This window comes from Ciconia boyciana, chromosome 6, assembly GCF_034638445.1.
Source record: "Ciconia boyciana chromosome 6, ASM3463844v1, whole genome shotgun sequence".
Taxonomy (NCBI): domain Eukaryota; kingdom Metazoa; phylum Chordata; class Aves; order Ciconiiformes; family Ciconiidae; genus Ciconia; species Ciconia boyciana.
The window spans coordinates 35,997,565-36,025,517 of record NC_132939.1 but is presented as its reverse complement, the minus strand read 5'-3'; the positions used below and the strand labels follow the sequence as shown (position 1 = coordinate 36,025,517).

The 27,953-nt window shown below is 35.7% G+C and overlaps 2 protein-coding genes across 2 annotated transcripts in view; one reads left to right on the top strand and one right to left on the bottom strand.

The window, feature by feature from the left end:
- Positions 1-2,572, top strand: part of RYR3 (ryanodine receptor 3) — a 263,605-nt gene extending 261,033 nt beyond the window's left edge. The window contains exons 106-107 of the mRNA XM_072864265.1: positions 1,457-1,508; positions 2,307-2,572. Coding sequence (XP_072720366.1) covers positions 1,457-1,508; positions 2,307-2,402 — 148 coding nt within the window. The 3' untranslated portion in view covers positions 2,403-2,572. The remainder of the gene's footprint in view (positions 1-1,456; positions 1,509-2,306) is intronic.
- Positions 2,573-3,142: 570 nt separating this feature from the next.
- AVEN (apoptosis and caspase activation inhibitor) overlaps positions 3,143-27,953 on the bottom strand; it is a 101,267-nt gene continuing 76,456 nt past the window's right edge. Inside the window, exons 3-6 of the mRNA XM_072864775.1 lie at positions 10,658-10,728; positions 6,831-6,926; positions 4,952-5,312; positions 3,143-3,756 (exon numbers count right to left, since the gene is read on the bottom strand). Of these exons, the coding sequence (XP_072720876.1) occupies positions 3,638-3,756; positions 4,952-5,312; positions 6,831-6,926; positions 10,658-10,728 (647 nt within the window). The 3' untranslated portion in view covers positions 3,143-3,637. The remainder of the gene's footprint in view (positions 3,757-4,951; positions 5,313-6,830; positions 6,927-10,657; positions 10,729-27,953) is intronic.

Below are 27,953 nucleotides of genomic sequence, written 5' to 3'. Positions count from 1 at the left end.
CACCTTACACATGAGCTGCCTTAGTGGAATGAGACCTGAAGGCACACCAACTCCTTATTCCTCTGGAAGGAAAGCCACATATGTGGAATGATAGGGAACAACAGTTTAATAAGTTGCTTTAGTTTCGAAGTTTTGATTGTGACTTCTGGGGGTTTGGTAATGTTCATGAGACCACTGAAAATTAGCCTCAATTTGACAAAAAGAAAACACAAACATCAAAACAAACAAACAAACAAAAGCACATTTCTGGAAGATTCCTGAAAGATAAGCTACAAACAATAATGTACAAGTCTGATCCTATAGTGCAGCTTTCCGAAACCTCGAAGCGATCAGGAGTTGTATGTGTTTAGACTGTTGCGCAGACTCCCAAGACAGTGGTGATCTACTTTCATTAGTAAATACAAAGCAGATCAAAGAGGATATTTAAACAGTTAATTTGGTGGCATTAGTTACTCATACAATACTGATGATAATTATATGAGCATTGTGCCAGAAGAACCAAAGGAGCTGAACTGGTGGTATCTTACAGAAGTCTGGCTTTGGAATACTGCATCTGAACTTTTTAAATTTAAAAAAAAAAAAAAAAAAAAAGGTGTGCCTCTTGGAGTGGAGGCTGCATTATTCCTTGCATAGCAACTGACACTGAAAAATTAATGCATATTACTTTTGTGAGGCAAATTTCCATTAACATCCATAGTTTTTGCCAATCTACAACCTCCAAGCTTTTCTTACTGTATTGAATTGTTTAATTGGTATATGGGAACCTGTAATTCACAGTAAATTAAAAATGGCCATTTCCTTACTATTAGAATACATAGTGAACACATAGTGAACAATCTTTCTAACCAGGTTGCCCTTTAATTAGACAAATGGTAAAGTCAGTATACATTCCTTTCTTTACAATGAAAGCACACACCAAGTTTAATTCCAAATGCACTGCATCAGAAGTGGCTAACCAAGAGTTGTGTTACATATAAACATTGTTAGTATTCTACAGCCTTCCTAACTCGTTCAAGCTCTCTGCATTTGAGTAAGCACAGGTATCTGAGATAGATAGGCTAAGCTTATGAGCTGTATGGCATGAGTGTTTGGAAATCCTGGGGCAGGTATTATTTGCCACACTCCTAACTTCTTGCATAGTAGCCATAGTAACTTCTTCCAAGGTGAGATGTTGGAGCATATGGGTATAGGAGTTGGCATATGCCTAATTCAGGTATTGCTCCTAGCCCTGAAATGAAGAAAATGCTAAACCATGTTTTCCCATTTCTACAGATTTTACATCTGTTAACACCTCCACAGGATAGAATTTTCTCCTTTAACATAAGCACTTTAGACACCTAGCAATATCATTACTTTGCTGGTTGGCATGATCTCCCTCGCATACCCCAGTCTAGAAAAGCTCAGGCAGAGGTGTTACATTTTCTGCATTAATACCCGTTTCATGTGCTTGTTTCAGGTTCTTTTTAATGTATCTCATTAACAAGGATGAAACTGAGCATACTGGCCAGGTGAGTAGAAAATAAAACTTAATTTTTTTTCTTAAGATTATCTTTCAACATTTTTATCTTCTCCAGCCTTGTAGCTGTGTACCACCAGGTGGAACTGATGTACCACCAGGGACTGGAGATGATGCCACCCTCCCTGAGAGTCTTCTGCAAGTGAAAGAAAAGGAAGGGTTAAAAAAAAGGGAAGGGATGGGCTGCAGCACTGTGCTATTCTACCCAGCACTGAACTCTGTCAGAAGTCACTTACTAGTAATCTTACTGTCATCTTATCTCTGAAATGAAACCCTGAAATAGACCAGTTGTGGTTTATTCCCAAAAGATTAAGTAGTTACACTACTATATTTATAGTCTAAATCCATATATATGTATATATGGATAGTTATATGCATGTGTGTATGTATGTTTAGTGTTCTTAGGCCCTAAGTGTAAATAAATATCTTATCTCAAATAAGAAGCCATTACGCAAACACTACAAAAGTACCTTACACTTCAATGTTTTCCAAGCAAACTAAACCACATTTTATATATACAGATTGTGTACAGGTCTGCTCTGATATAACTAGACTGATTAATTTACACTTACACAGTTTTTCTAATAGGGCTTAAATTTCAGTAGTACTGAATCAAGAAAAGTGCAGAACAATACTTTCACAAAGGTTCTTGAGTTACCACCTTTGAGTTTCAATGTCTTCACCGTTCTACTCCACGGTAATAGGCACAGTATCTGCTTATTGTTAGAAGTTTATGTAGAGCACTAACTGCAAGGTGTCTGTTAAAATAAATACTCTTTATCATTTTCAGGAGTCATTTGTGTGGAAGATGTACCAAGAAAGATGTTGGGATTTTTTCCCAGCAGGGGACTGCTTCCGGAAACAGTATGAGGATCAGCTTGGCTAATATCACAGAAGAAATTATTTATTCATGAACTGTTAAGATCCAGTATACAAAAAACCATTTTCTTTTCATGGTGTAATTTCACAGCTTGTATTTGCTTTAAATGTCTTTAAATTTCAAGACATACATAAAATTTGACACTACTTCATAGGCTTTTTGTACCTACCACATATGAAACAAGTCTTTTGTTGGAATGTTAATTAGAAAAGAGAAAACTATGCCAGATTAACTTAAGCCTTCCAGTTCAAACATGGTCTGAAATGATAACTTTTTAACCGTATCATTAACCTAGTGTTTGGCAGTACAGTTGAAAGGGCTAAAAGGTGTCTTAATTGCACAACATTTGACATTAAGAACTTGAACATCAGAGGCCATGCCTCAGAAAAAATATTTTAACTAACTGCTGTCCAGTTTTTCCCCCCAGTATTTGCTAAGTGAACGTATTAAGATACAGCTTGAAAAGCTTTAAGCAGTTAAAAAGAAAACATTTTCAAACACTTCGTCGACCTTGAAAGATTAAGTGCCTTAAAACCTCTCTAGACACAGCTATGCAACTTTTTATTTATGTTAGTGTTCTAGATTAACAGATCCATTAACTGTGTTGCTCTTCTGTCTTTCTGTACGAAATTGCACTTGAAGTTTGTTTATATACTACCTTCAATAACAGCTTATTAGATGCTGCTGTTAAAAGACATACACTGTATCAAAATGAATACAATTTAAATCTTAGGCCAAAATAAAACAATGCTCTATGGTCACTCGCAAGTAGAAGCTGCTAGGATTATGCATTTTTTTTTCTTCTAATAAAAAGTGCCCACTGCAATAAAGTACTATAAACCAAATATTACCTTTGCTGTCTTCTTTCTCATTTTTCTACATTATGGAGATGTGGCGTGAGGACGGTGACTAAACACACATATATTCATTATTCATTCATAGCTTTATTTTAAGGACTACATAGAGCAAGTACAAGCTGAAATAACCATTCTCTTAGTGTGCTGTAGCCTGCATCTTTAGCAAAGAAAATCCTAATTGCATCACAAATTTTAGACCTAAGAATATTAGTCTTAGACAATTTTCAATCATATCTAAACAAATTTTGGTTGCACAGAATTTTAGGTGCCAGCAAAGAAAACCGGGCATTTGGCATACTGAACAAAGTGAAACAGATAAAGGAAGATTCAACTTTCTACTTAATGTTTGCTATATTCAGTTATTCACATAAGAAAATTTGAGCTTCAGGAAATCATGCTGTCCAGCCAATCTTCAAGATCTTCCTCAGTAACATTTTTAGATGTACTTTGCTGTTGCTGTGATGCTGTACTCTTCTCTTCAGGCGTATCTAATTTTAAAGGGTCTAAAAAGTGAAAAGAACAGACTTGAAAATCTGGAAACAATTCCATACCAGCTCTTTGTCCCTGATCATTTTGCTTTTTAATGCACAACTGACTCTATTTAAACACAATCTCTCTTTCTTGAAGAATACCAAGTCATATTCCAAAAATAGTAGCAACAAGAAAAAAAAAGAGGCAGCTTAATAAACTCAACCAGAGCAATGTGGCTTGTATGTGATTCAAGGGGGGCAGGGCCTGGTCTGCAGCAGTGATCCCCCTACTGCAATCTGTTCACAGTCCTGTCCGATGCAGAGTTTACTTTAATGTAGGAGAGGAGCAGGAGGCCACCACAGCTGATCGCCCTGCATGATTATTACAGCATGATATGATTCCATATTCTGATGGCATTGTTTTCTTAAGGGATTTAAGCTGTGCTTTGGGGTGGAAAGCATGACATACCACTGAAATGAAAGAGCATTTCAAGACTGTCTTCAGTAACAAGGCTTGCTGTATTGCTTGTGGTTACATCTTACATGTTCAACCATCTTGGACTTAATTTTTAAGATAGCAAGAAAATCACACACAAAAAATCAGAGATGCTAAAAATTCTTTTACAGCATTGTGGACTGGGGAGGCGTAGCAAACTATCATCTCCATCAAAACTAACAAACAGTAGTATAACTTCTAGGAATGCAAACAAAAGGAAGCGTTTGCCCATTTTTCTGAAATATGAACATTTTTGTATATATATTTGTTTCCATACTAAATTCTGTAAAATCAATGCTAGTGAAGTTTGCAAATAGCATTTATAACAAGCCATCAGAAATAGCTGTCAATTCTTCTGTATACTATTAGCACAGTGAACTAAAGGCTGATAATGTTACATAAAAACTTTAACTTCCTCTCACTAGAATTCTTAGGTACATGAATACGCAGTACCTGAATTTTTTTTTTAAATTTAAAATTTTGCTGAATCATAAGACCCATGCTGTTCTGCAGAAGAATTTTTCTTAATGCTTAAAATGAACTGACAATGGTGAAACTTTAGTTCAGTGTGGAGTTAAAATTGAAAAGGAACAAATGGGTCAGAACACAGCCCCAGATAAATGAAATAGCAGTACTGTTGACTGACTAATCAAGAGTTCAGAAACATCACAAAAACACAGAGCAATGGAAATTAAATAAATAAGGGCATGCTGGGGAGAAGAGACATCTTACCGTTTTCCTTACAAGCCATTTTCAAATCTTTCTCAGTTGATATGTTGTAGGATAATGCACCTGACACAGGTCTGTTTTCTGTATCAATGGGAGCATCTAGACTTAGGAGAAGATCTAGTTCTTGATCCAAATCGTCAGTCTCTTGCTTTGATAGTGGATGGGCTCTCTGAAATGGTTCTGCTGCCCTTGCCCTAGGACCATTTTTACTTCCAGGCTCTGATGGAGCAACAGAATCACCAACGGGATGGGAGACCAACACCGTTTGACTTTGAGCCAGAGACTGTCGGAACGGAAGCTCTCTCCTCTTGCTGTCTTCAATAATTTTAGATTTCATCTGTGGGAGCTCTACAGGTGTTGATGCCTAAGAGTGCAAGAAAGGACTTGAGTCTTTCTAATTATTAACTCCATTTTTACTGTTCTGTCTAATTTGGATTGTATTTCATGCTTCCTACATTTGATCACTTAAGAAGGTACAATGAATTTCAGCAGAATTGAATTCAGAAGTAAAAGTAAAGTTATCTTAATGATACTTTTACAAAAGCAACTACAAAATACAAACTCCTTTTATCCCTTATTATGGAATATTGAGCTTGTATGCTAAATCAGCAAGTTCCAGTGTTTCACAAATACTTCCTGGAGAGTTACTTTTCTTTAATTCTTCTGTAATGAAATCCCATCAATACTCTGAATTGTGAAATGACTGAAGTCAGGATTTGCCTGGAAACATTATCCCATGGTTAGGCCTTCCCTCCAAAATTCCAGTCTTGAAAGCAAACCATACTACAGGTCACTGAAAATCATTTAGCAAAAGTCATAGTATATAGCTGTATCTTTTAAAAAATGAAACCAAATTCCAAAACATTATCAAATAGTGAAACAAGAAATGGCAACTCATTATTTAACCATGGAACACTGATTCCGGTTTTATCAGGATGCCTTGGCATTAACAACACTACAGCATATCTGATGACTACATCACTGGTCAGAATGACAAGACAAAGATTAATGTCATAACACACACTTCATAACCCTAATAAAAGTTAAAGACTGTGACTAGAACTCTTAAGAAGAAAATTGTATTTGAAAGTAACATTTATTTGCAGATTCCCTTAGACATCACATTTGCAGACATATTTGAGCTCCCTTAAGAAAAAGCATAGTTGTGTCAGTCAGAGAAGCAATTAATGCAACTCCAAACAGAAGTAAAATTTCTTCCGTAAGGGTCATGTTTCTTTTTCCTTGTTTGAGCAGATGGATTTTTTTTTTTTTTAAAGAATTTTGTTTTTATATTTAAGGCTCCTTGCTTCTTTTGCCCTTACATGAATATTTTCTTTTTCACAGCCTGAAGAAACATTTTTTCCTAATATTCTGTTGCCTTTTTTTTTTCCACCAGAGCATAAATGACATTTTCTTCACCTGTTTGATTGACAGTTCTACCTGTTCTAACACAGATGTAAGTTTGATTCATGGAATAAACATGTATGTTCATATTAGCTATGTAGAAGAGTAAATCACAGTTAAAATAATTAAGAGGAAAGAATGTGAAAGCACTTTCAAAATTTCGGTGCAAACTTTTAACAGCTGCTAACAAGAGAAGCAAATACAAAAACAGTGCAATCATTCCATGTCAAACACTCTGATACCTGCCTTCAAATCTAATGTGCTGCACATCAAAGCATTTTGTTTAAAGCCAATAAAGCATAAAAAGTGCAAATAGAGGAGTATCCTGCATTACATGCCATTTGACCTGCCTGTCAAGAATGGCCACTCATAAAATATATTCTATTTATGCTTGAATACCAAGTTTAAAGTAATCATTCTTGCATAAATTGTTTCACTTAAAATATTTGCATTTTCTTGTGAAAATTCACAGCATTACCTGCACAAGTTCAGCAGCTACATTCAACCTCAGATGCAGAGGCAATTCCTGAAGGGCCTGGACCAAAGACTGGCAGTCAACAGAAAGTGCAGATAACTGAAATATAATTCAACACATAATACGCTTGTATTTAAAAAAAAATATGAACTAATAATGACTTTAATCTATTACATTCCCCTGTTCCACATATTCAAGGAATGTGAAGAACAATCAAATGAAATACACTAATTCATAGTTTTAAATTACACATGTACAAAGCAGTTCGGCTAAATTACCATATAAACACCTACAATGCAAATAATCACTTAAAGGTTTAAAAACAAGGTATAAATGGAATGCTCCTTAGGCAACGCCTTTAAAATCCAAAGTAGGAAATAATAGTTCTGCAAGTTGACAATGTCGTAAGAGGCTTTTCCAACTCAAACATCTTTTAATCTGTGAAGCCTTCTATGCAGTGGGAATCGCCATTCTTTAATGAGTTGCTACTATTTTCTATGCAACCAAACCATGTAGCTTGTGTGTAGCTCTCCTGGTTTTAGTGCCTAAACAACATGGCCCTTTTTATACTTCCCCATCTTTTAAAATGTTGTTTCGATGCTTACAAAAGCAACAAACTATAGTTACATACACTGCTAAAATGATACTCAAGAAAGATACTCTACTGCTGCCTAGTTGCTTAAAAGGTGGAATTGTCACTTATTAATGTGGCAGGTATTGAAATTTCCTTTTCTCTTGACCCCCCCCTTTTTTTTTTTGCATATGAACTATTAGGAACAAATTTACACAAAAGGGACCAGCAATATTTGATGTTTTTACAGAACACCCTGGACTTTGGTAGACTTAAACAGGTTTCGAGCTCACAGTACAGCAGAACATTCTGAGCACATTCACCATCGATGAAAAAGATAATTTGATATCCATCACATTTTAAAATCTGACAACAAAATGCTTAAGTTCAGTCTATACTCTCATTTTCACGGAAGCATAGAAGCTGCTTCTAAATCTAGCTTAAAGAGACAAAAATGTGGTGTAGACTACACCTCTCAATATGGTGTAGACTAACACAGACATTTAGAAGTCCAAATACTCATAAATTAGGAGAGAGTGTTTTGTACCGTATCGTAAGAGATTTGTCAAAGGAATTCACACTGCTCCCAAAAGCCAGTCAACAGGATGGCTTTTGACACCTGCACACACAGCAAGAATGAACATCAAAGACATGGTGTGTTCTGATAGCATATTTACAAAATTAAAATAAATTTTAAAAAGAAACAATGCAGTTGGTTTAACAGTTTCTTGTATCCAAATTCTGGTTCTGGTATGCAGTAATGAGAGTAAAAGGACCAAACAACTTAAATATCTGATGGTTAGAATTTTTCTTCTTTACTAACAACTTTATTTTACAATGGATTACTGATCACCATCAAAGATGATTCACTGGTACAAGTAACCTCACAAAGTCTTCAACAAGCAATTCTTGTTGCCCAGCAATGACCTAGAACTTCAGAAAACCCAGTTTTTTTGACAGATACTGAAGATCAAAGATGGCTTCTGCACATTTGCAAAGGACAAGGAAAACATATGAATTCGGTAACATAAAAAATTGTAAAAAGTCAAGTACCACTGAATAACATTTAAGTGCATTTGGGAAGCGCTAAGTACACTTGCAAAAAGATTAATGTAAATTAACATTGTGAATGAAGGTGAAAATGGAGACAGGGAAGAGGAGGAAAGGCTGAGGATGAAGGAAAAGAGAAATTTGGAGAAATAACATAATGAAAGAAGGAATTCAATATCCAAGTAGAGATTTCACTAAAAGTGGTGTTTGAATAAATGACAAAGAGATCGAAGCAGTATCTAATAAATTATAAACACTTCATGGCACATGTCGTTATTTGTTCAAGAAAATGAGTAGAGGCATACTTTGTTGCTGGAATTGCCATTTTTTACTGAAAAATCAAAAGGACTATTACCTGTTTGATTTTTAAATTGCAGACCGTGTTCTGAAACATTTTTATTGCATTTTATCAATATACAATAAAGCAAATCCAGATCTACTTTTTGTAGCAATGATAATATTCTTAATAAACTGAAAATTCGTTATTGTTGATGTCACTGTTACATTTCCATTCCATATTTGAAACTGATGCTTTGCCATTGCTTTCAACAAATAATAGGGAATGGGAAATATGTAGTCATTCTGCAAATATTTTTATGCCTTTTCTGCTTTATTTTGTTCCATTGTAATCACTTGACTTCAGTTTACAATTCTCTGATCCTGTACATAATGTATAGATAGGCAAAGAACTAGAAACAGGTGCGCTAAGAGGCAAAGGCAAGGAATTTGGCAAAGTGGATCTAGGATGAAGATTAGACCTGGATCCAGCTTTCAGGGAAAAGAAAGATGAGCCAGAAACAAAAAGGAGATGATAGGCTGAAGACCAGAGACAATGCGAAAAATTAGATAATGCTATGAAACCATCTGGGCCAGGATTCTGGACTAAAATAAGAAATCAAAGGGTAATGGTGACCAGTGCAGTAAACTATTTCAAACTGACATAAGAACAGCAAAAGACGGGCAACAGTTGGAAGCTACAAATTTGGATGGGGCAGGACGAACGACTACAGTTTTGTAGGGACAGAGGCAGAATAACGTGCCCACCACAGCACACTTCGCAATGAGTGAGCACGTGGGACCAGCTCCAGAACTGTGCAGCCTCATCACTGGCAGCCAGACGAGTATTTGTGAAATCCACTGGCAACGTGCAACTCCACTCTGCTCACCATGGCTTTAGCCATTCAGAAATTAATTAATGTGTTCAAATCACCTAAATGCTATAATGACAAGCCTATGAGGAAATTATGAAGAAATTAATATTCTGGATACTGACATCCTGCACACTAAGAGCAGGAGGACCTGATAAGAAAAAAATGCACAGTCATTGAAAGACTGTATCCCACTGAACAAACATCTGATGGTTTAAACAAATGCTGCACTTGGGTTTATTTCCTCATTTTAATTTGACTTTGCAACTTTAATGTACCTTTAAATATCACTTCCCAGGGAATAGTTATTGTCAATATTTTAGGAAATAAATAGCAAACTTTTAAAATTTGAATATATATGTATGTTTCATGAAACACTCAAGCACAGTTTCTCAGCAATTTTAAGAAAAGCTTGGAAGACAAAAGCGTTTATCTGGCAATAATTTAGGTGACTTATGTGAGGAAGACAGCTGCAGAGATTAAGACACTTTCCAGTATCCTGATATAGAAAACAGCAGACTCCTATTGCTTTGCCCCTTTTTATTCCAGCATAAAGAATCCACATACAAATAATCTAAAACCTGGTTGGTCCCATAGTAATTTTGGAGGTGAATTTTCAACCAGAGGATATAAACTGTTAATTTGAAAGAACTAGAACAAGCTTCATAGTCAAATATATGAATATACTCATATAGATTTTGTTATAGCCATTGTACTAAACTATTTTCTCTTGAATACAGCTGAAAAAGGAAGGCTGACTTAATATGTCAGTAAAGCAAAGTGACAGTCCCTTATTTTCCCTTCACTGGATGGATTTGCTTGTTCTTTTCTTCCAACATTACTTAAAAACCTAGCCTGCTGCTTTGATTAGTCTTCAATAGAAAAAAAAATAGGACAAGACCCAGGAAGAGCCTCCAGCACCAGAGACAAATTAATAAAAATATACAGAATAAAGAGTGCTATTATTGTATTAAACAATTTGTTGCTGAAAGCACAACTGCCTAGGTATTCTCTGCCAGGCAATTATCCATACAAACTCATTTGAATGATAATTCTGTTACCTGCTTATGGCATATGCTTTCTCTATCCCATTCTTTCTCATCAGCAAATCGGAACTGTGTAAAGGAATCTCCTACAGAAAAGAAATACAAAATATATTTATTTTTCAAAAAAATAACAAGCTCCCTCCAAAGTTCCCAACCCTACAGAAGTAAATTCAATCAATAAACATCACGTCTTCAACAAATTTGCATTTAATTTTAATGCTGCTTACATTCACAATATTAAACTTCTTTAAGCCAAAGTTCTATAGAAAGGTCTTTTAACCTCTTATTTGCAGAACAGTACTGAGGAAGGTGCAACAAATTCAAAACTGAATGAGGAGGTGCTAGGTGCCACGTCAACAAGCCAGATTGTCACTGAAAAGTCCAATTTGAACAACATACTAGGAATACATACAGTATTCACAGAGTGCATTTTTTATGAACAGCTTCGAATGTTCTGTAGATAGACCTTCTCTTATCAACATGCAAATCTCTCTTAAAATGGATTATAAATGTCCTAAAAATCAGTTTGTACAGGCCAAGTAAAGGCTTCTTGTTGCCTGGTAGCTAAATTCTCCAGACTCTCTCTTCCTTGAACTAGTCCCTACTCCAGCGTGTCATCAAAAAAAGGCACTGAACCCCAAACTCCAATTCATGTGCATAAGGGACTGAATTAAAAGAAACCTTAAATAGTGCTAATTAAGCTACATATGTAACCTTAGTTATAGGATCTTCTAACCTCCTACCACATTCCCCCAAGACAGTAGGAACTCCCTGTTACTATAGGAGGGCTTGTGTTATTATTTTATTTCAGATACAATATTTCTATTGCAGTACCATGCTGGGTTGCGAAAGACAGTCCTATAAATTTATTCACTGAAAAAACACACAAGAATTCCAGGAACTCAAAAAAAGTAGTAAGGTCTGTGACAGAGGAAACATGAAAGATTAGGGTTGCAAGATGATGGCCAAAGGTCTCGAGTAACAGAAAGCAAGGATGTTGCTGATGCAGAGTATGGGACATATGCCTTCTTAGACCACGCAGTTTGAGAACAAACAGCTGTTTCAGGAGCTCTATTGGAAAAAAAACCCAAACTGTTGAATTATTGTGTAAAGGAGATGAAAGTTGATCCCAAATTGCAGATCACCTATAAGTCACTAGGATTTAGTCCAGCAGTTAGTTGAGAAGCAACAGCTCATTCTTTCCCAAGCTCGAATAGAGAATGAATGCACTAGAGGAAGTTTTCAATGGCATTACCAACAACTGAGCATCTAACTTCCATTTAGTTCTCAATATCCTAACTGCCATTCATACCTTTGACAATTCCTGAATCATGCCCTTAATCCCACATACAAAATCTGAACAGATAATGTGTTGTCCCTAAAATTGGCTTTTTTTCCATTGTCTCCCTGTCCCAAAACATAGGGGAGTTCAGCCTTTCAGCAATTTTACTCAACAGTGCAACCATCAGCCAGCTTCTGTTTTGCAAACAGAATGAATAAGCAGCAAAATGGCATAGTAATCGGCATATTTCTTTGCCAAACAATTAAAAAAGGGAGACCTAACCATCTCCCAGCTGGAATGTAAAATTTACTGGCCATGGCTTTTTTTTGTTATAGCTAAAGTGCATTTCTAATTCATTGCATTTCATGTATGCTCACTGGGTATGCAATGCACTCATATACTAATCACACTCTGTACCTGGCATGTCCATAATCATCATCTTCAGAATCATTCCAGCAAGAAAGTGACCTTCTCAGCTGAGTATTTATATAGATATTTATGACCATTACCATGTCCAGCTTGAATTTGCATCTCCCTGTTTTCATTAGGTTTATCCAACTTTGTTCAGCATTACTGGGCTGAGATACAACCTTGCCTGATCAGCTAGGCTTTGGTTTACATTGAATGCCTCCAGATATCACTATTTTGAAAATAACCAGTGTCAAACAGTACAAGTGCAAATAATTAAAATTAAGCACTGAAATTAACATTTTGATATCTAAGAAGCCACATAATTTTATAAATGTTTAGTTCATATAATTCACAAACATCAGGTTCCATGATGGCTAAGTATGCTCAGCAGTATGGAAAAATAAGATCTTGTCTTTATGTATCTATCTGCAGATGCAAATACTTAACTTGAGCTCTCACAGTTGGCTCACTGATGACAAAGGTGCCTTCCTCTTCATTGCACACAGCAAAACAGTAAGTAAATCCCTCTGTTTCAAAATATCTAGGATACTGCTAATAAGTAATAACTAATGATGAGAATTAAAGCAATCCAAATTCATTCTTCAGTCTCATGATTTTCAAATGGATACAAAAATGTGCAAATTAATTCATGTTTTAACAGCTCATATTTTAAAGGCTCAGTTTAGTTACATATGTAAAGAAGTTTTATTGAAAAATAATTAAACCAAGTGATACTCAAAGTCTTCGTACTATTAGAACAAAGGCATAAGTATTTTCTTCCAATATCCCCAAGACTCCTTTGGTTATTTCTCATGCTGTGTCACAGAGGAAATAAAGAGTTTCCTCTGCTCTTATAAAGGAGTAAAATTAAACTAAAGGATTAGTCGAATGCTTTTAGTAGCTGAGATGACCAGATGTAAAGCAGCTAAACAAACCTACTTCATCAGGAAAATCCACTGGGATCAAGAACTGGTTCATGATTCTCCACACTCACAAAGTTGGTAATAACAGATCCTCAGTTTGATATTGTATTGCTGAATTAAAGGGTATGACTTAAACTGTAGTTTAACTAGGCTCTTTAAATAAGTTAACAAAGCATGCCTTTCAAATGGAAAAGCAATAACTACAATTCACAGTAGAACATTTAATGCAAATTAGGTTAATGAGAATGTTGGTCTAACCAATTATCTTTTCACAAATTCCTTCACCCTGAAAATAACTTTCTTTTATGCCATGAATACTAATCAAATGTCTTGCAATGACTCCAAGTTCCTTCCAACATAAAAAAATACTTTTCTTCATGTGAATAGTTTTTATGTTACTTACAAATATCACTTGGCCTTCAAATACAGAGTCACTAAAAATAATGCATTCAAGTAATCCTCACACACCGTCTTTGATAACATTCATAATAAGCCTTAATATTCTTTATTGTATAAAATGTATCTTTATTATGAAAGAACAGCAGGTCTAAACCACCATGCTTTCCTACCACTTGAATATATTTTAAAGCTAAATCAATTGATTTAAATAGAACACATTTCATAGTCTCATTAGCCCAATTATGTGTTCATACAAATATTCATTGAATAGGAGAATGAAACAAATCCTACCCGTAATCTGTAATAAATATTTTCCAATCTGTGAAATTATGAGTCTAAAAGTTGAAAAAATTGAAGAAAAAAAATGGTTTTCAGTAGGAAAAATTTTATCATTTTAACATTTTCATTCTCTAAACATTTTAACTCTCTAATTCATTAAAAGCAAACAACATAAAACATGACTGAAGACAGAGGAAAAATATTCTATCATCTCAGAGATTTTAAAATTGGAGGGGGAGAACAAACAAACAATGTAAGAGGATCCTTCTAAGACTGCCGTGACTGTGAAGAAGCACTGCAAGGGCAAATATAAGACTCTAAACCCATTTTTTTAAAACAGAATTCACCTTCTCCTAAATAAGCACCAATGATTTTGATAAACTTATTTGGGGTTTTTCAACCTTTGTTCATCTCCCATTTATTTTATTTTGGGAATTCATGCCTCTGTCTACAAGTCTTAGTCAGCTAAATAATATGCAATAAATGTATGACGGCAGTATGCAGCTGAACCAAACCAACCACAACAGAAAACTACAGCTTAGCTACATTTGGGAAATTAACAATGAGACCTAAAATATCTCAAAAAGAACCCTCTATCTACTACACTAGTCAAAGTTTTTCCTGAGTTGCTAAATTGAGAAGATTCCCTTCCCAGAAATTCCATCTTTATAATATATCTTAAGCAATTTTGCAAGTTTAACTTGCAAGAGATGCCTTTCTCTCTATATTGATCCGCAGTTCATCACTATTTATGAAAGATATAATATCAAAACAGCTACCTGCCTGTTCCACCAGCCTTCTTCATGGGTTGCAGTAATGCAGGAGGCAACAGACGTTATTTTTAAGGTGAAAAAAAGAACCAGATTCTCCAATCTAACACTTTTCTGCAGGGAAAAACAATCTGAATTGCAGAGTTTAGGCATGAATGATGCTTGAAATCTTATCCAACATCAATGGTTCATATAAGACTGACCAACTCTCTTGAGGAGTCAGGGGGAAGATAAGCAACATATTCTTTCCCTTTTAATAGTGCAAGACTTCACGTAGAAGGTCCACGAGAAGACAGAAATCTAGGGATCAAAGAAAAGGTGGGCAACTACTAAGTCGTGAATTTTGAGCTAACTTACGAGCACAAAGAGAAAACTAAAGCTTACACCAGTCCTTTGGGATGAATTAGGTGTGAGTGAATCTTTCTCAAACTGGAGGAAAAAGCACGAGAAAGAACTCATATCCATCCGTGCCATGGCTTGCTTCATCTAGAAGCTTTTGAAAACAGCACGGAAACAGCAAGAACCACAGACTGGGTGCTTTGGAACATCATCGGAATGAAAAGATGTCTTTTCTCCTTACACAGTGTTTCCACATAGTGCAATTTTTATATCTATATTATAGATATGTGTAGATATTTTATATATATATATAATATATATAAATTGTCTATCTACAATTAATGCTCATTTTATATAAAAATCTCTTTGGATAAATACTACTGAAAATTTCTTTTTATAGCACACCTAATGGTTTTCCTTTTTTTCTTCTACAAAAGGAGACTTGCATATGTACAAATTCATAATAAATATTCATCCAGCACTAGGAAATGTATGTTCTGCAAAGGTTTTATATTAATAATTTTATACACATCAGAAACAGATAATCATCCAGATACAATAATTTTCCCACAATGAGGCAGCATATAATACTGTGAAACAGACCTCTGGAAGACACAAAGCTTCCAAAGACTCTTCATGGCAGTTCTAATAACATCACTAATTTCTATTTCTGCTTTTTTAATTTCTCTGCTTCAGTAGAGTACGCACTGTAACTATTATCTTTTACTATGACTAAGGCTGCAATGTGCTACTTATGCAATTTGCCACGAGCATAGATTGAGTAATAGCAATTTTCAGAATGTGAGAATACAAAAACAACAGATAAAGACCCTGTAAGAACTCAACATCTATTAAATTTCTTCAGATACTATTAAGATCAGTAATATTGCAAGTCACTGTAAAGTCTGTCTTTTATCAAGAACACGACAGGTATTTCCAAACAACATGCCTTCACCACAAATACTTTAGCACAACCTACATTTTCCCTCGTTCTGCTGCTCACCAGTAGGTTGCACAGCCGTGTATTACAAACTCCAGAAGGCTTATGCAACAGCTCAGCATAAAAATTCTAACTACCAGCAGAATACATATCTCAAAGAAAGTATTTTAAATAACATTCTTCTACTGTTACAAGTAGAAGTTATTGAGCTCTGTGCAAACATACTGATGTCAAGGATATTTGTAGCCTGTACTGCAAACTATAAAGCATGTTTGTAACCAGATTCAAAAAGAACAATATTCTAAATTAATTCTAAATTAATTCCCTGGCACAACTACACAGTACTACTGCTCACAATTTAAAAAATAAATATGTGAATTTGACAAAACAGCAGGATCATCTGATCAAGATTAAATGATGGCCTCAAAATTCAAAACGTGTCGCAGATAAAGGAGTAAGAAGGAAGGATTTTCAGAAACTAGTGCTGCTTCTGGAACAGAGAGTGTCTATTCAGGAAGAACAGTACTAATTTAACATATACAGGAACTGCAGCCCACTGAAATCAAGGTCAGATGCCAGTTTTTCAAATGAGGCACAGGGTGAAGCCAACAAGTGCCAAAGAGCACAATGGTTTAAAAAAAAAAAATAATCTTTTTTTATTAAAAGCTAAAGCAGAGGTTTACAAGAGTCAAAACAGGAAAACAGAACAAATAAAATTATATTCAAAGAGGTTCAGAAAAACAAACAGTAGTACACATGCTTCTGCATGAACACCAGGTGACTAAGAAATAAGACAGAAGAAACTGGAATGCCTTATAGCCTTTAAAGCTTCAAAAAGCTAAATGACAACACAGAAATACTGGGAGCAGTGAAAGAAAGACTGAGGAGGACAGTGCAATACCAGCTCAATGTGTTTGATGGACAAATTAGTAGAAACTATAACAAATTTAATGGATATGTGGATAAACATAGTATTTGGAAGAGTCAACATGGCATTTGAAAAGGAAAGTTCTGCTGCATGATCTAAGACAATTTCTTGAAAGAAGCAAAAAAATCATGCACATAAGCAGGATCTAGTTCATATAATTTACATGTGTTTCCAAAAGCTCTCACTGACGTCCCACTCCCTTTCCCACCCAAGACTTCAGAGCAGCAAAAAGAAGAGGAGGCTTTGTATGAATAAATAATTGCTAAAGTAGGAAGAAAGAGAGTAAATTGTCAATTTTCACATTAAAAGAAACCACCAGTACAGTTCTCTGGGGTCGTTATCTGTTTAACCTCTTCACTCAATTAAAACAGAAGAGAAAAAAAGATGAGAAAAATGAAGTAACATAGTTTGCTGATGATACTAAGCTTCTCGTGGTAGTGCAGATGAAAGTAGGCTGTGGAGAATGACATAAGATCTTCACAAGATTGAGAAAGTAGGTTTTAAAATGGCAGATGAAACTCAATGCCAAAAATGCAAAATGCTGCAATTCTAACTTCACATACAAAATAAGTTCAGAGCTGACCAACACCATTCAGAATCAGAATCTCAGTGCTCCGCAGTGCTCAAAGAAACAAACTCTTTGGAATTATTAAAAAGCAACAGCGAACAACACAGAGAACATCATTACACCCCTATCATGTATTATTATCTTGAATACTGTGCACAGTCTTGGTTTCCCAAGCCCAATCTAAAAAAATATAATAGCATTAGAAAAGGCATGGAACAGTTCCTGTATGAGAAACAATTTAGTAACTTAAGCCAAGAGAGGGGAACCAAGGGAACATGACAGAGACCTAAAAACTATGAAGGGCATTAAGAGGGCAGATAGGGACTCACTGCCCATTGTCTCTCCTCACAGAAGACCTAGAGGCATCAAACGAAGCCAGCACGGAATGCACTCAAAACAAATAAAAAGTGCCAAATCTTCATAAGTCAAAGCTAGGTTGTGGGACTCCAATGCCATCAGATGGTGCAGATGCCACAAGTTTCCACAGATGCAAGGAGGGATATAAGATAACTAGTTTTAAATACAAAGATCCCACATCTGTCTCAGGAAGTCCCTGGAACATAAATTGTTGCAGGTCAAGAAAGTATTTGGGAACGTAGCATATCATATAGCATGTTCAGGTGCCTTACCTCAGGTGTCTCCAGATGCACCTTGAGTCTAATTCAATAGAACCAACCTTAAACTAAAGCAAATAGCTTGGTTTTTTGTTTTTTTTGTTTGTTTGTTTTTTTTAACTTGTAGAGCTCTACCTTTCTCTTAATAAAGTAGGTAATCCACAGGTTTACTTTTAATCTGTAGGTAAGAGTTCTTTCAAGCCAATGCACATTTTACATCTGCAGGGTGTATAAGGAGACAACAGACAACGCTACCATACAGGAAATGGTATAAACAGCACCAAGCAGACTCTCTCTGCTTTCTAATTCACTTTTCCACATTGTCTTAAATGTATCACTATTTTTCATATGTAATTTTTATTAAATATTTAATTATTATAGCTCTTAGAGTGCAGCAAAAATGCAAAATATTAAAACAAAATGCATTGAACAAAAAACTGTATTTAAAATTTCACCCAAATACAGTAGCCTGATGTTGTTATTCATAAGTACCAATCCCATCTTCTCCATTATTCACTTTTTTACTGAATAAACAATAAAATGATATTTAAGGGTGAAGTTACTGATTTCCCCATAGGTTAAGCTTAAACCTTTCATTAAGTTTAAGCTAGTCACCTTAAATATTTACATTTTTCCTGATGCTTTATGACATTTTCTAGTGTCATTTTTTTCAGGTCACTAATTTATAACATACTTAGTGATTTTTAAATGTCACTGCAACCAGCTTGCTAGATTAGACAAAGTATAAAAATCCGTAGAGCATACTGGGTTTTGAGCAATATCATTCAAGAGAAAGGCTGAAAAAAAAGGCAAAGATCATCGCATAACTTCATGCATAAATACTCAAGACCAAAGCCTTTTTTTTTCTTTTTTCTTTTTTTTTTTTCTTTTTGTAACATCAGTATAACATAGCAGGAAGTGAAATTTGTGAATTTGTGATTCTCCCTAGGGACAGGGGCAGACAACACTCCTGTGGGTGAAAGGCAGAGGACTCATGTATTTTCATAAGCCTGGACCCAACAGAGGAAAAAGTAGTTTAATAGTACAGTTTTTGATCCCTGCAGACCAACAGGTAAAGGAACCTAATGACCTGGCCCTTCATGAAGACCTTGTTTCCTCCAAGACTATATAAGCAGCTAATATCAGTCCTGCATGTGTCCATAGCAGGAAGCACAGCTGAAATTCAACACTGGAATAAATTAAGAAATGGCAAGGTTCCCACCCACAAAGGAAGATGTGCATAAAGTCAACCTGCAGGACTCGACAGAGGAATCCATTTGCACGTGCTGGCACAAGGTACTCTTGTCAGATTCTGGCTTGTCAGTGAGGAACGAAGAGGCAGAATGAAAAGAAGAGAATCCGAAACAAGAAGAACAATGTTCAAGCAGAACGGAAGCCGATCATCCAAGAAGATCCCTGATTTGCCTTTCCTATTGACAGGAACCGCTGTGCGGCAGCCACAGTGAATGGGCATCAGAGGATGAGGGAGAGGGGAGAAGGATGCATTTCTATGGATTCTATTAAGAAAAAATACTACCTTGAGACCTTGGGGCAGATGGTACCTCTAAGCTCACACAACCACTTTGAAGAGGAAATGAGAGCTTTGATGAACAGTTTAGTTTTATACAGAAAAGAGACAAATAGCTCTGAGGTTAAAGCTGAAAGCAGCACCCTTCATTCATACTTTAGACAGTACAGCTTGTAAGTAATTCAACATCCTACACTTCTGAGCTCTGATATTGTGAGAAGTTAAAAAAAAAAAATCCATAATGGATGATATAACTTCTGCAGTTTATTCAGGAAGTTTTGATTTTTTCTAAATTACACACAAAGACCAACTTTTACAATGTTTCCAAATCCAAATATAGTGAATGTCTACTGTATAAAACCAAACAAGATGTCAAACTTCACCAAATCCTAGCTAGATCACTTGTTATTAGAAAGCTCATATTCAAAACCCAATTGCTGGTCTAAAGTTGACAGAGTGCTCTACCCACTAAACTAACACATTTTTTGTAGATGGCTCTTTCTCAATTCTGGTAGGAACCTGAAAGTTCTTCCCAATTAAAGTTTAAGTAAAACACATGCATTTCAAAAATGCAAGAAAACTTCTACTGTTGTTTAGATACTTCACATCGTGCTAGCTACAAGAAAGAACATCAGAAACAGCATGTTAACATATTTTGGTAAGTCGTGGAACTAAGATACTCACTGGCCTAGGTTCTCTACCTTGTCCTATTTAAGCAAAGTTCCTCCTAATTATTCTTTATTTGGATTATTCTTCATTCTACCTCCTGTGTAAACAGTGCGTGCAGGTATATTGCTGTATTGTATCGGGGAGGTGAGAATGTCACACAATTCATTAGATCAGATTTATTCTTGCACCTTTCCATCTAAGAGAACTTTATATCTAACTGGCGTGCTTAACAAAGAGCAGTTGCATTGCATACATTTACACTAGGATAACCACTGTTTTTTTAAGTAGCTGTCAGAATATTTGGTCTGAAAACTTCAAAATTCATGAAATATCTTTCTTATCCACAAGCAGCAGGAGTATATAAAATAAGCCTCCTTTATTCCACATTGTACCTCCATTCAAAAAATTCCTACTTAAAAAAAAAAGACTAATCTTAGAGCAAACAAATGAACAAACTTACAAAATACTTTATTTTAAGCAGCTTGCTATTTTTATTCCAATAATAGCTACTAACTTGACACAATTAGAGAAAAAAGTCTGCTATCTGTAGGTCTTACATGCCACACAAACACTGGAAAACTTCCCTTTCTCTCTCCTCCTTCCCTCCAATTTTTATAGCAGACGAGTCATGAAAGTTTACAACAGTTTTGACAGTTGACTATTCAAGCTTCCATTTTAAGCATTTAAAGCCAGTCTTAATTTTTCATGATTTGTACACATATTATTTGACAGATGTTGCATTATTAGAATTTCATAACACAAAAAAACTATTCTAAATTTTAGTGCTACAGTTTCATTCCTTACTCTGTATTTGATAGAACACTTACAGCAAAGAATGCAATTATATAATCAATAAATATTCTTTATGCTGCTGTGCTGGATATTTTTAATATCATCACATCCAAATTAGTACCATTCTTCCCTAAAGCAGAATTCACTATTCATGCAATTGGTACAGCATGCCGTGTCTATGGGACTATCTTTCAAAAGTATTCATAAATTATACATAAAGGTGCAGGCCTAAAAATATTCAAGCAGTTTGATATAGTGAGTACGAGGCTTGGCTTTCTTGCATTTATGAAGGGTTCTGCAAGATACGACAAATCATAGTCCTAACACAAGCTTGCAAGATTTTTTTGTTTAATGAAACAAGAAAAGAGAAGTAGATTCAGAAAACAAGACAGGAGGATTTTCTTCTGATATGTTAATAAAATGACAAGGATTACAATTAGCAAAGAGTAAATCTAGTAAAGCTCCAGTTCTATAAAGCAATGCTTGGAAAGTATTTCTTTGCATATGCAAGTTACTCATACCTCTCCAAAGACAGTAGTGTAATGGCTTATCAGAGAGTTCTGAACATCAGCTTAAAATTAACAGCAGATTGGTAAGCATTTGCTTCAGATCAAAAATACAAGCAAGCAGCATAATGGATTTGTCTTACCAAAGGCTTAGAAAGCCACTGCATTCTTGGTCCAACTTACATTTGTAAGAAAAAATAATCCATGAGCTTCTAGCTCATGGATTATTTTCCAAGAAATGTGCTTTTTAAAAAGTTGCAATTATCTACAGCAGAATTTTCCCAGTCCTCCAGATGAACTGGTCAATGCAAAGTTTCAAAACCTGTATTAATAGAAAGTAAGAGTTCTTCTGTAAAGTGAAAAGGAGAAAAATAATTACTTACTATCTACAATTCTTTGCGTAATGTTAAAAAGCAAGTTGTAGCTTCATACAAACTTCTGCTCATCTTTTCTATCAGGTACATTGAGGGTTCTTCTAACAAATTTATTGTAAGTAAATAAAGCTGGGGTTAGCTCAAGTGCAAACACCAGTATCCCCCGTGTTGACCCCTGTGCTTGCTCCTTTGCACTGAACACACTACAGCATTCCACACTGTATAGCTTACAATACCTCTTAGCAACACAACCTGTAGCCTTCTTACCCAAGTTCTCCTTGTATGGTAGTGACAAGAACTACAGCTCTCCCACAAATTAAAAAACATGAAGAGATGGAGAATTACAGTTTTCTGGATAACACCATCTGGGCTACGTATTAACCACTGATACACAGTGTTTTGCAGGTCTGAATAACGCAAAAGTATTGATTTTTATTTAATTATCTTCTGTATTCAAACAGCACAGAATTGAAATGTGCACTCTAGTGTTCATTTTTAAATATTCATTTGGAGAATTTATTTTCCATCACAGTATTGGCGTACTATTAAATAGCATCACAGCAATATCAAAATTCAGGTTTTAAGATATTGAAGACAGTGACATATCTGCTAATAATAATAAGGCTAAAATTATTTCATACAGATGAAAAATCATCTGTATCATAGCTATTTACTACACATATTTACTTTCTGTTGTTGTTTACTTGTAGATTTTTCTATGATCTAGTTCTATACAGTCCAAAAAAAATGGCTCACGCAGCTTCACCCCGCGAGGACATTACTTCATGATGTATTTTAATGTTGTGCTAAAGCCTTCCCTACCTATTAATTCATCCATCACCCTGTTTGTTCTAGCCCTGTTTATTAGGTTTATTTTAGCTTTTTACCTTGTTTAAAGAAATTCTTTCAGATTTCTGACCATTATTATGGTACTTTCAGTCCCTCTAGACTACTTGGAACATAATAAGCAGGTGCTGATCAATGAATTCTTTACTTTAGCAGGAAATGACCTGTGAATCATGTAGAAAGTACTAAGTACTCTCTCTGCTCTGCCTTTTCAAATTGCATTGCTTTGTGGTAAACATTTCACTGTGCACAGAAATATGGAAGGCATCTATCAAACATTATTCTCATTGCTTGTTTTCATTGTGAATGTGATGAGAAAATAGTATTTCAAAACAAAAAGTTAGACATTTTTCTTTTGTATACAGGAATTTCAAAATGTTTCTTTTTTTCTTTTAGGAAAAGATCAGTACTGAGTATACACTTCTACTATTGAGCAGAAATATTTTTATTTGATTTAACCATCTTAAGGAAATGCTTTCAGTCAGCCTTATCTTGTTGGGTATATTCATTTTGAATTTCATTTAGCATGTCAACAGTGAAATCACTGTGTAGCATATACCAAGTCAATATAGAACTTGAATAAGGTTTAGCATTTAAGCAATGAAAGCACAGCACTCAGTGAAAAAATTCAATTTTTCAGAAACTGCATTCTGAAATGAATACCATGCAGAGGTTTACAGGAGGAACCAGTCCCCTGATGTGTATTTCATTCCACAATACATTTTTTGTATGTGTTTTCAAAGTCACAAAAGTGATAGTGAAATAAGTACTTCCCATACAAACTTCTACAGATACTTCAGTTTGAGAATACAAAACAGCACACACAGGAAACTGCAGAGTTAGGTATCTGAGCCTTCTCAGGAGAGAGTACTTCATCACACTGACTAGAAAATACTCAGAATACAGCAGAAGTTCAATTCATTAACAAAAAGTGACAAAACAAAGGTTAAATGATGTATCAATCAAACTATATAGATATAAAAAAAATTAAGATGTAAGCTTAAGAAAACAAAAATGAAATTTCAGTGTTGTGTTTCAATTCAACTAAAGACATTTTTATCCTTTCCTAATTTCTTTACTCAGAGAACTCTGTATCAGTGGTTTTCAACCATGGGTCCTATCGACTACCCCTCAGGGAACTTGTAAAAGGTGACCAAAGCAACATGAGACTGTGATACTTTCACCACAGGATTCTACACCCCACTTAAAAAAAAAAAAAAAAAAAAAAAAAACCACAAAAAAACCCCACCAACAAACCACTAAAGTTCTGCAAGTAAAAAAAAGATTAAAGTCTATTCAGGTCAGTTTAACTACTGCAAGAATTCCATTTTATATTACATATGTGGGCATCTAGGGTTCTCTAAAAGCAGAATTAAAAATATACTTGAACTGTCAAAGCTCACTTGCACTTTATTCATACACAGTTTTGAGACATGAACTGCTCTAACCTGCCAGCTGCAGTTTCCTTACCTACATCAAATCCATGATGAGTCACTGCAGAAGCTAAACGTAGTGCAAGGCCAGTTTTGATGAATGACTCAGAACTAGGAATTAGTAACCATTGTAGGGAAAAGCAAAACCAAGGAAAATTTAGGAAGATCACATACTTCTAGTCAAATACACATTTCAAACTAAAACTTAAATATCCCTATACCCTCAAAGGTGGTGGTGGGGAACATATCAGAGGACTCCTGGATTAATGTTCGACGGAAATAAGGTACAACAGGTTGTCATCCTATTGTACTTAGTGATCAAAAAATAGGTTGCTGTGTTTTAGAAATGTTTTTTATTACATTGTACAATAGCACAACATCCAAGATTAGTAATTTATCAGTACTGCACCTAAAAAAAAAAAAAAAAGGTAAATAAATGCAAACATAAACACCCTTAAACACCAAAAAGCCATGCATCTCTCTGGTTCTACAAAAATGAAGACACAACAGCTGAAAATGACTCACATTTAAAATATACTTACAAAAAAATGTTGTCAGCCTCAGTTGAATTTCTTAAGTTCAGAAGAATAAAAAAACAGTTTGGCAATTGATAATCTTAGAAACAAGCTCTTTTTCTATGACTGTCAAAATGCACACCAGGAAATTTTGGAAAATGCCACCTTCTGAATTCACGAGCAATCTTCCTGTTTATCATGTCTGTATTTCACTGTAAGCCTTTCCAAGCTGGTTAATAAAAAGGAGATAGAAGTCATCAGCCTACTGTAAAGCCAGACGTAGCCTCACTATTGGCTGAACCTGCAAATGGGAAAGCAGCAGCCACATCCATCGGCCTGAGCTGGAGAGAGCCCAGGGTCTCTGGGCTGAGCAGAAGGAATCCCCGGGAGCTGCTGGAGATGGTGGCTGCTTATAACGCCCCTTAACAAAAAAACAATCAAGGAACTTGCTCTGAAATTGTTGTTCTCAATAAAAATGGCAAACCTCTTTGTAATCATCACAGAATGTATGGAAGAAAGCTAAAGCTATAGCTCAATAATTCAATTAACACCACTTTCTTTCAGTAGATGAGTTCACTGTGTTTGAGAGACTTTTTTCCTCATGGCTGTAAGGAAAGCATCCTTCATGAAAAGGGTGTAGAAGTGAACATGGCTACCAGATGAATGAGATGTCATTAGAGAAGAGCCAGATTCATGACTCATATAACATTTCTCAATATACCAAAGTGATATCCTCTGTACAATGCTGCTGTAAGTGAACATGAAAATGTCTGGAGACTGTCCACTGGAGAGTACTATACATCCATGCTAGATGCAGACAAACTGTGGGAGAGGTTTACTGACTACATGGAGAAAGCGTAATCCAATGTATTTGATAATGTTAAGTACAAAGAGAAATGTAACACTGATTACATTATCATTTAAATCTTTTCACTTGAAAACGTGTCTTCTTGTATGGTTTCTTTCTACAATTAAAGAAGATTAATTTAATAGGTGTAATAAAATCTTTCTAATTCAGACAGTCATTAACATTTTGTTGGGAATAGTAAATCAAATTACTTCCTCCAGCTTTTGTCATCAAATGTGTCCTGAGAGTCAAGCATATAGATTGTACATGTTTCGAATAATTAAGGAAAGACAGAATCCTGGGCCTACTTTGAGTTATAAGTAATTCTAGGTGTCCTGGTTTCAGCTGAGATAGAGTTAATTCTCTTTATAGTGGCTGGTATGGGGCTATGTTTTGGATTTGTGCTGAAAACAGTGTTGATAATACAGAGATGTTTTAGTTGTTGCTGCACTAGTCAAGGACTTTTCAGCTTCCCATGCTCTGCCAGGTGCACAAGAAGCTGGGAGGGGACACAGCCAGGACAGTTGATCCAAACTGACCAAAGGGCTATTCCATACCACATGACGCCATGCTCAGTATGTAAAGCTGGGGAAGAAGAAGGAAGGGGGGACATTTGGAGCGATGGCGTTTGTCTTCCCAAGTAACCACTACGCGTGATGGAGCCCTGCTTTCCTGGAGATGGCTGAACACCTGCCTGCCCATGGGAAGGAGTGAATTAATTCCTTGCTTTGCTTCGCTTGCGTGCGCAGCTTTTGCTTTACCTATTAAATTGTTTTTATCTCAACCCTCGAGTTTTCTTACTTTTGCTCTTCCGATTCTCTCCCCCATCCCACCAGTGGGGAGTGAGCAAGCAGGTGTGTGGTGCTTAGTTGCCGGCTGGGGCTAAACCACGACACTAGGTTACTTGACAGTCATAGCTCAAGGTAGAAAAGCATGTATCAGCTGATTCAATCATAAAAACATGACTCCATACTAAGCCTATCTTCCAAAATTCCAGAAAGTTTTGCTCTCTCAAAACACACCTCTACACAGTTTCTCTAAACGCACTGACCTGGACGGCAGATTCATTTCACTTCTTCCATGTCTATAAATAAATAATGAAAAAAGCTATCGCATGAGGTGCTACATGTCTGTAAGAGGTCACATGACCTAAAAGGTGACCAAGCTCATACTGGAAATTGCAAACTTGATTTCACAGTGCAGTCTGGCATCCATTAATCGTGCATTTAGACATGCTTCTGTGAACCCAGAACTGTGGCCATAAATTTTACAGGGCAGACATAGTAAAAAGGTCTCCTATGTATTTTTTCAGGAGTACCCTTCATAAGAGGCTACTCAAAAGAAAAAAAGAAGCCCTCTTCTTTAGCTACATATTGTTTGCAGGCTTCCTTTGATACCTTTTATATTCTTGTACCAGACTGATGACTGCATTTGGTAGTCTTTGAATTTGTTCACAGGAAATGTCTTTCGTAAGCCAGACATCTTCATATATGAACTGCACAGCCTGGCAGCATACATAGGCCATCACTGCTGCAGTGTTTTCCTAAATGTTCTCACAGCTACTGAAAGGTCAAAGCAGCACCCTGTACAGGTGCTTAATACAGGAATATAATATATTCCAAGTGAGGATCTCAGAAGCTTTATGTTGGCTGGATGTATACTTATGAAAGTAGGCACCTTTGCTATTGCTTTTAATCTGTTAATGGAAATAAAAAAAAGTGACCAACGTGAATACAACACAGCAGCTGAAATCATTCAATTCCCTCAACTGAATTCACCTCCTTTTTTCTTCGGAAGCAGGAAGTAATAAAGTCTCCTCCTCTGAGATAAGAAGATACAAATCCCATGCCTCCAGCAATGATAAGGGCTTACTGTCTCTTTGAATAGTTTTTCAGTGAGACGCATTTGTAAGAGTAGAAAAAGGACAGCTGGAAACAGACAGCATGTGCATTTTGTGGATTGTTTACCTCTTTGATCTTCATCGGTGTTCTCTATGATATGAAAAATTCATAGGGGCACTTTTCTTATGAGTAGAGGATTATGAAGAACAAATTTGGTCAAGATCAAACATCTCGTCAGAAAGTATGCTTACTTGGTGAACACTGTGTCAACTGATCTGCTGTCATCTTCCTGGGTTTCTTTATAGGTTTTAAACACTGACAGAATGTAGTCCCAAAAATCTGATAATAAATATCCCTGTAGTAAAGGTTCATCAGATAATTTTATGATACATTTTAAATCTGTTTCTCTCAACAGGTACCGTTAAATTTTGGAGTTATGCGAGAGCAATAAACACCACTGTTTTATAAAAGTTCCTACAAATTTGATGTTTAAGACTTGTATTAAAG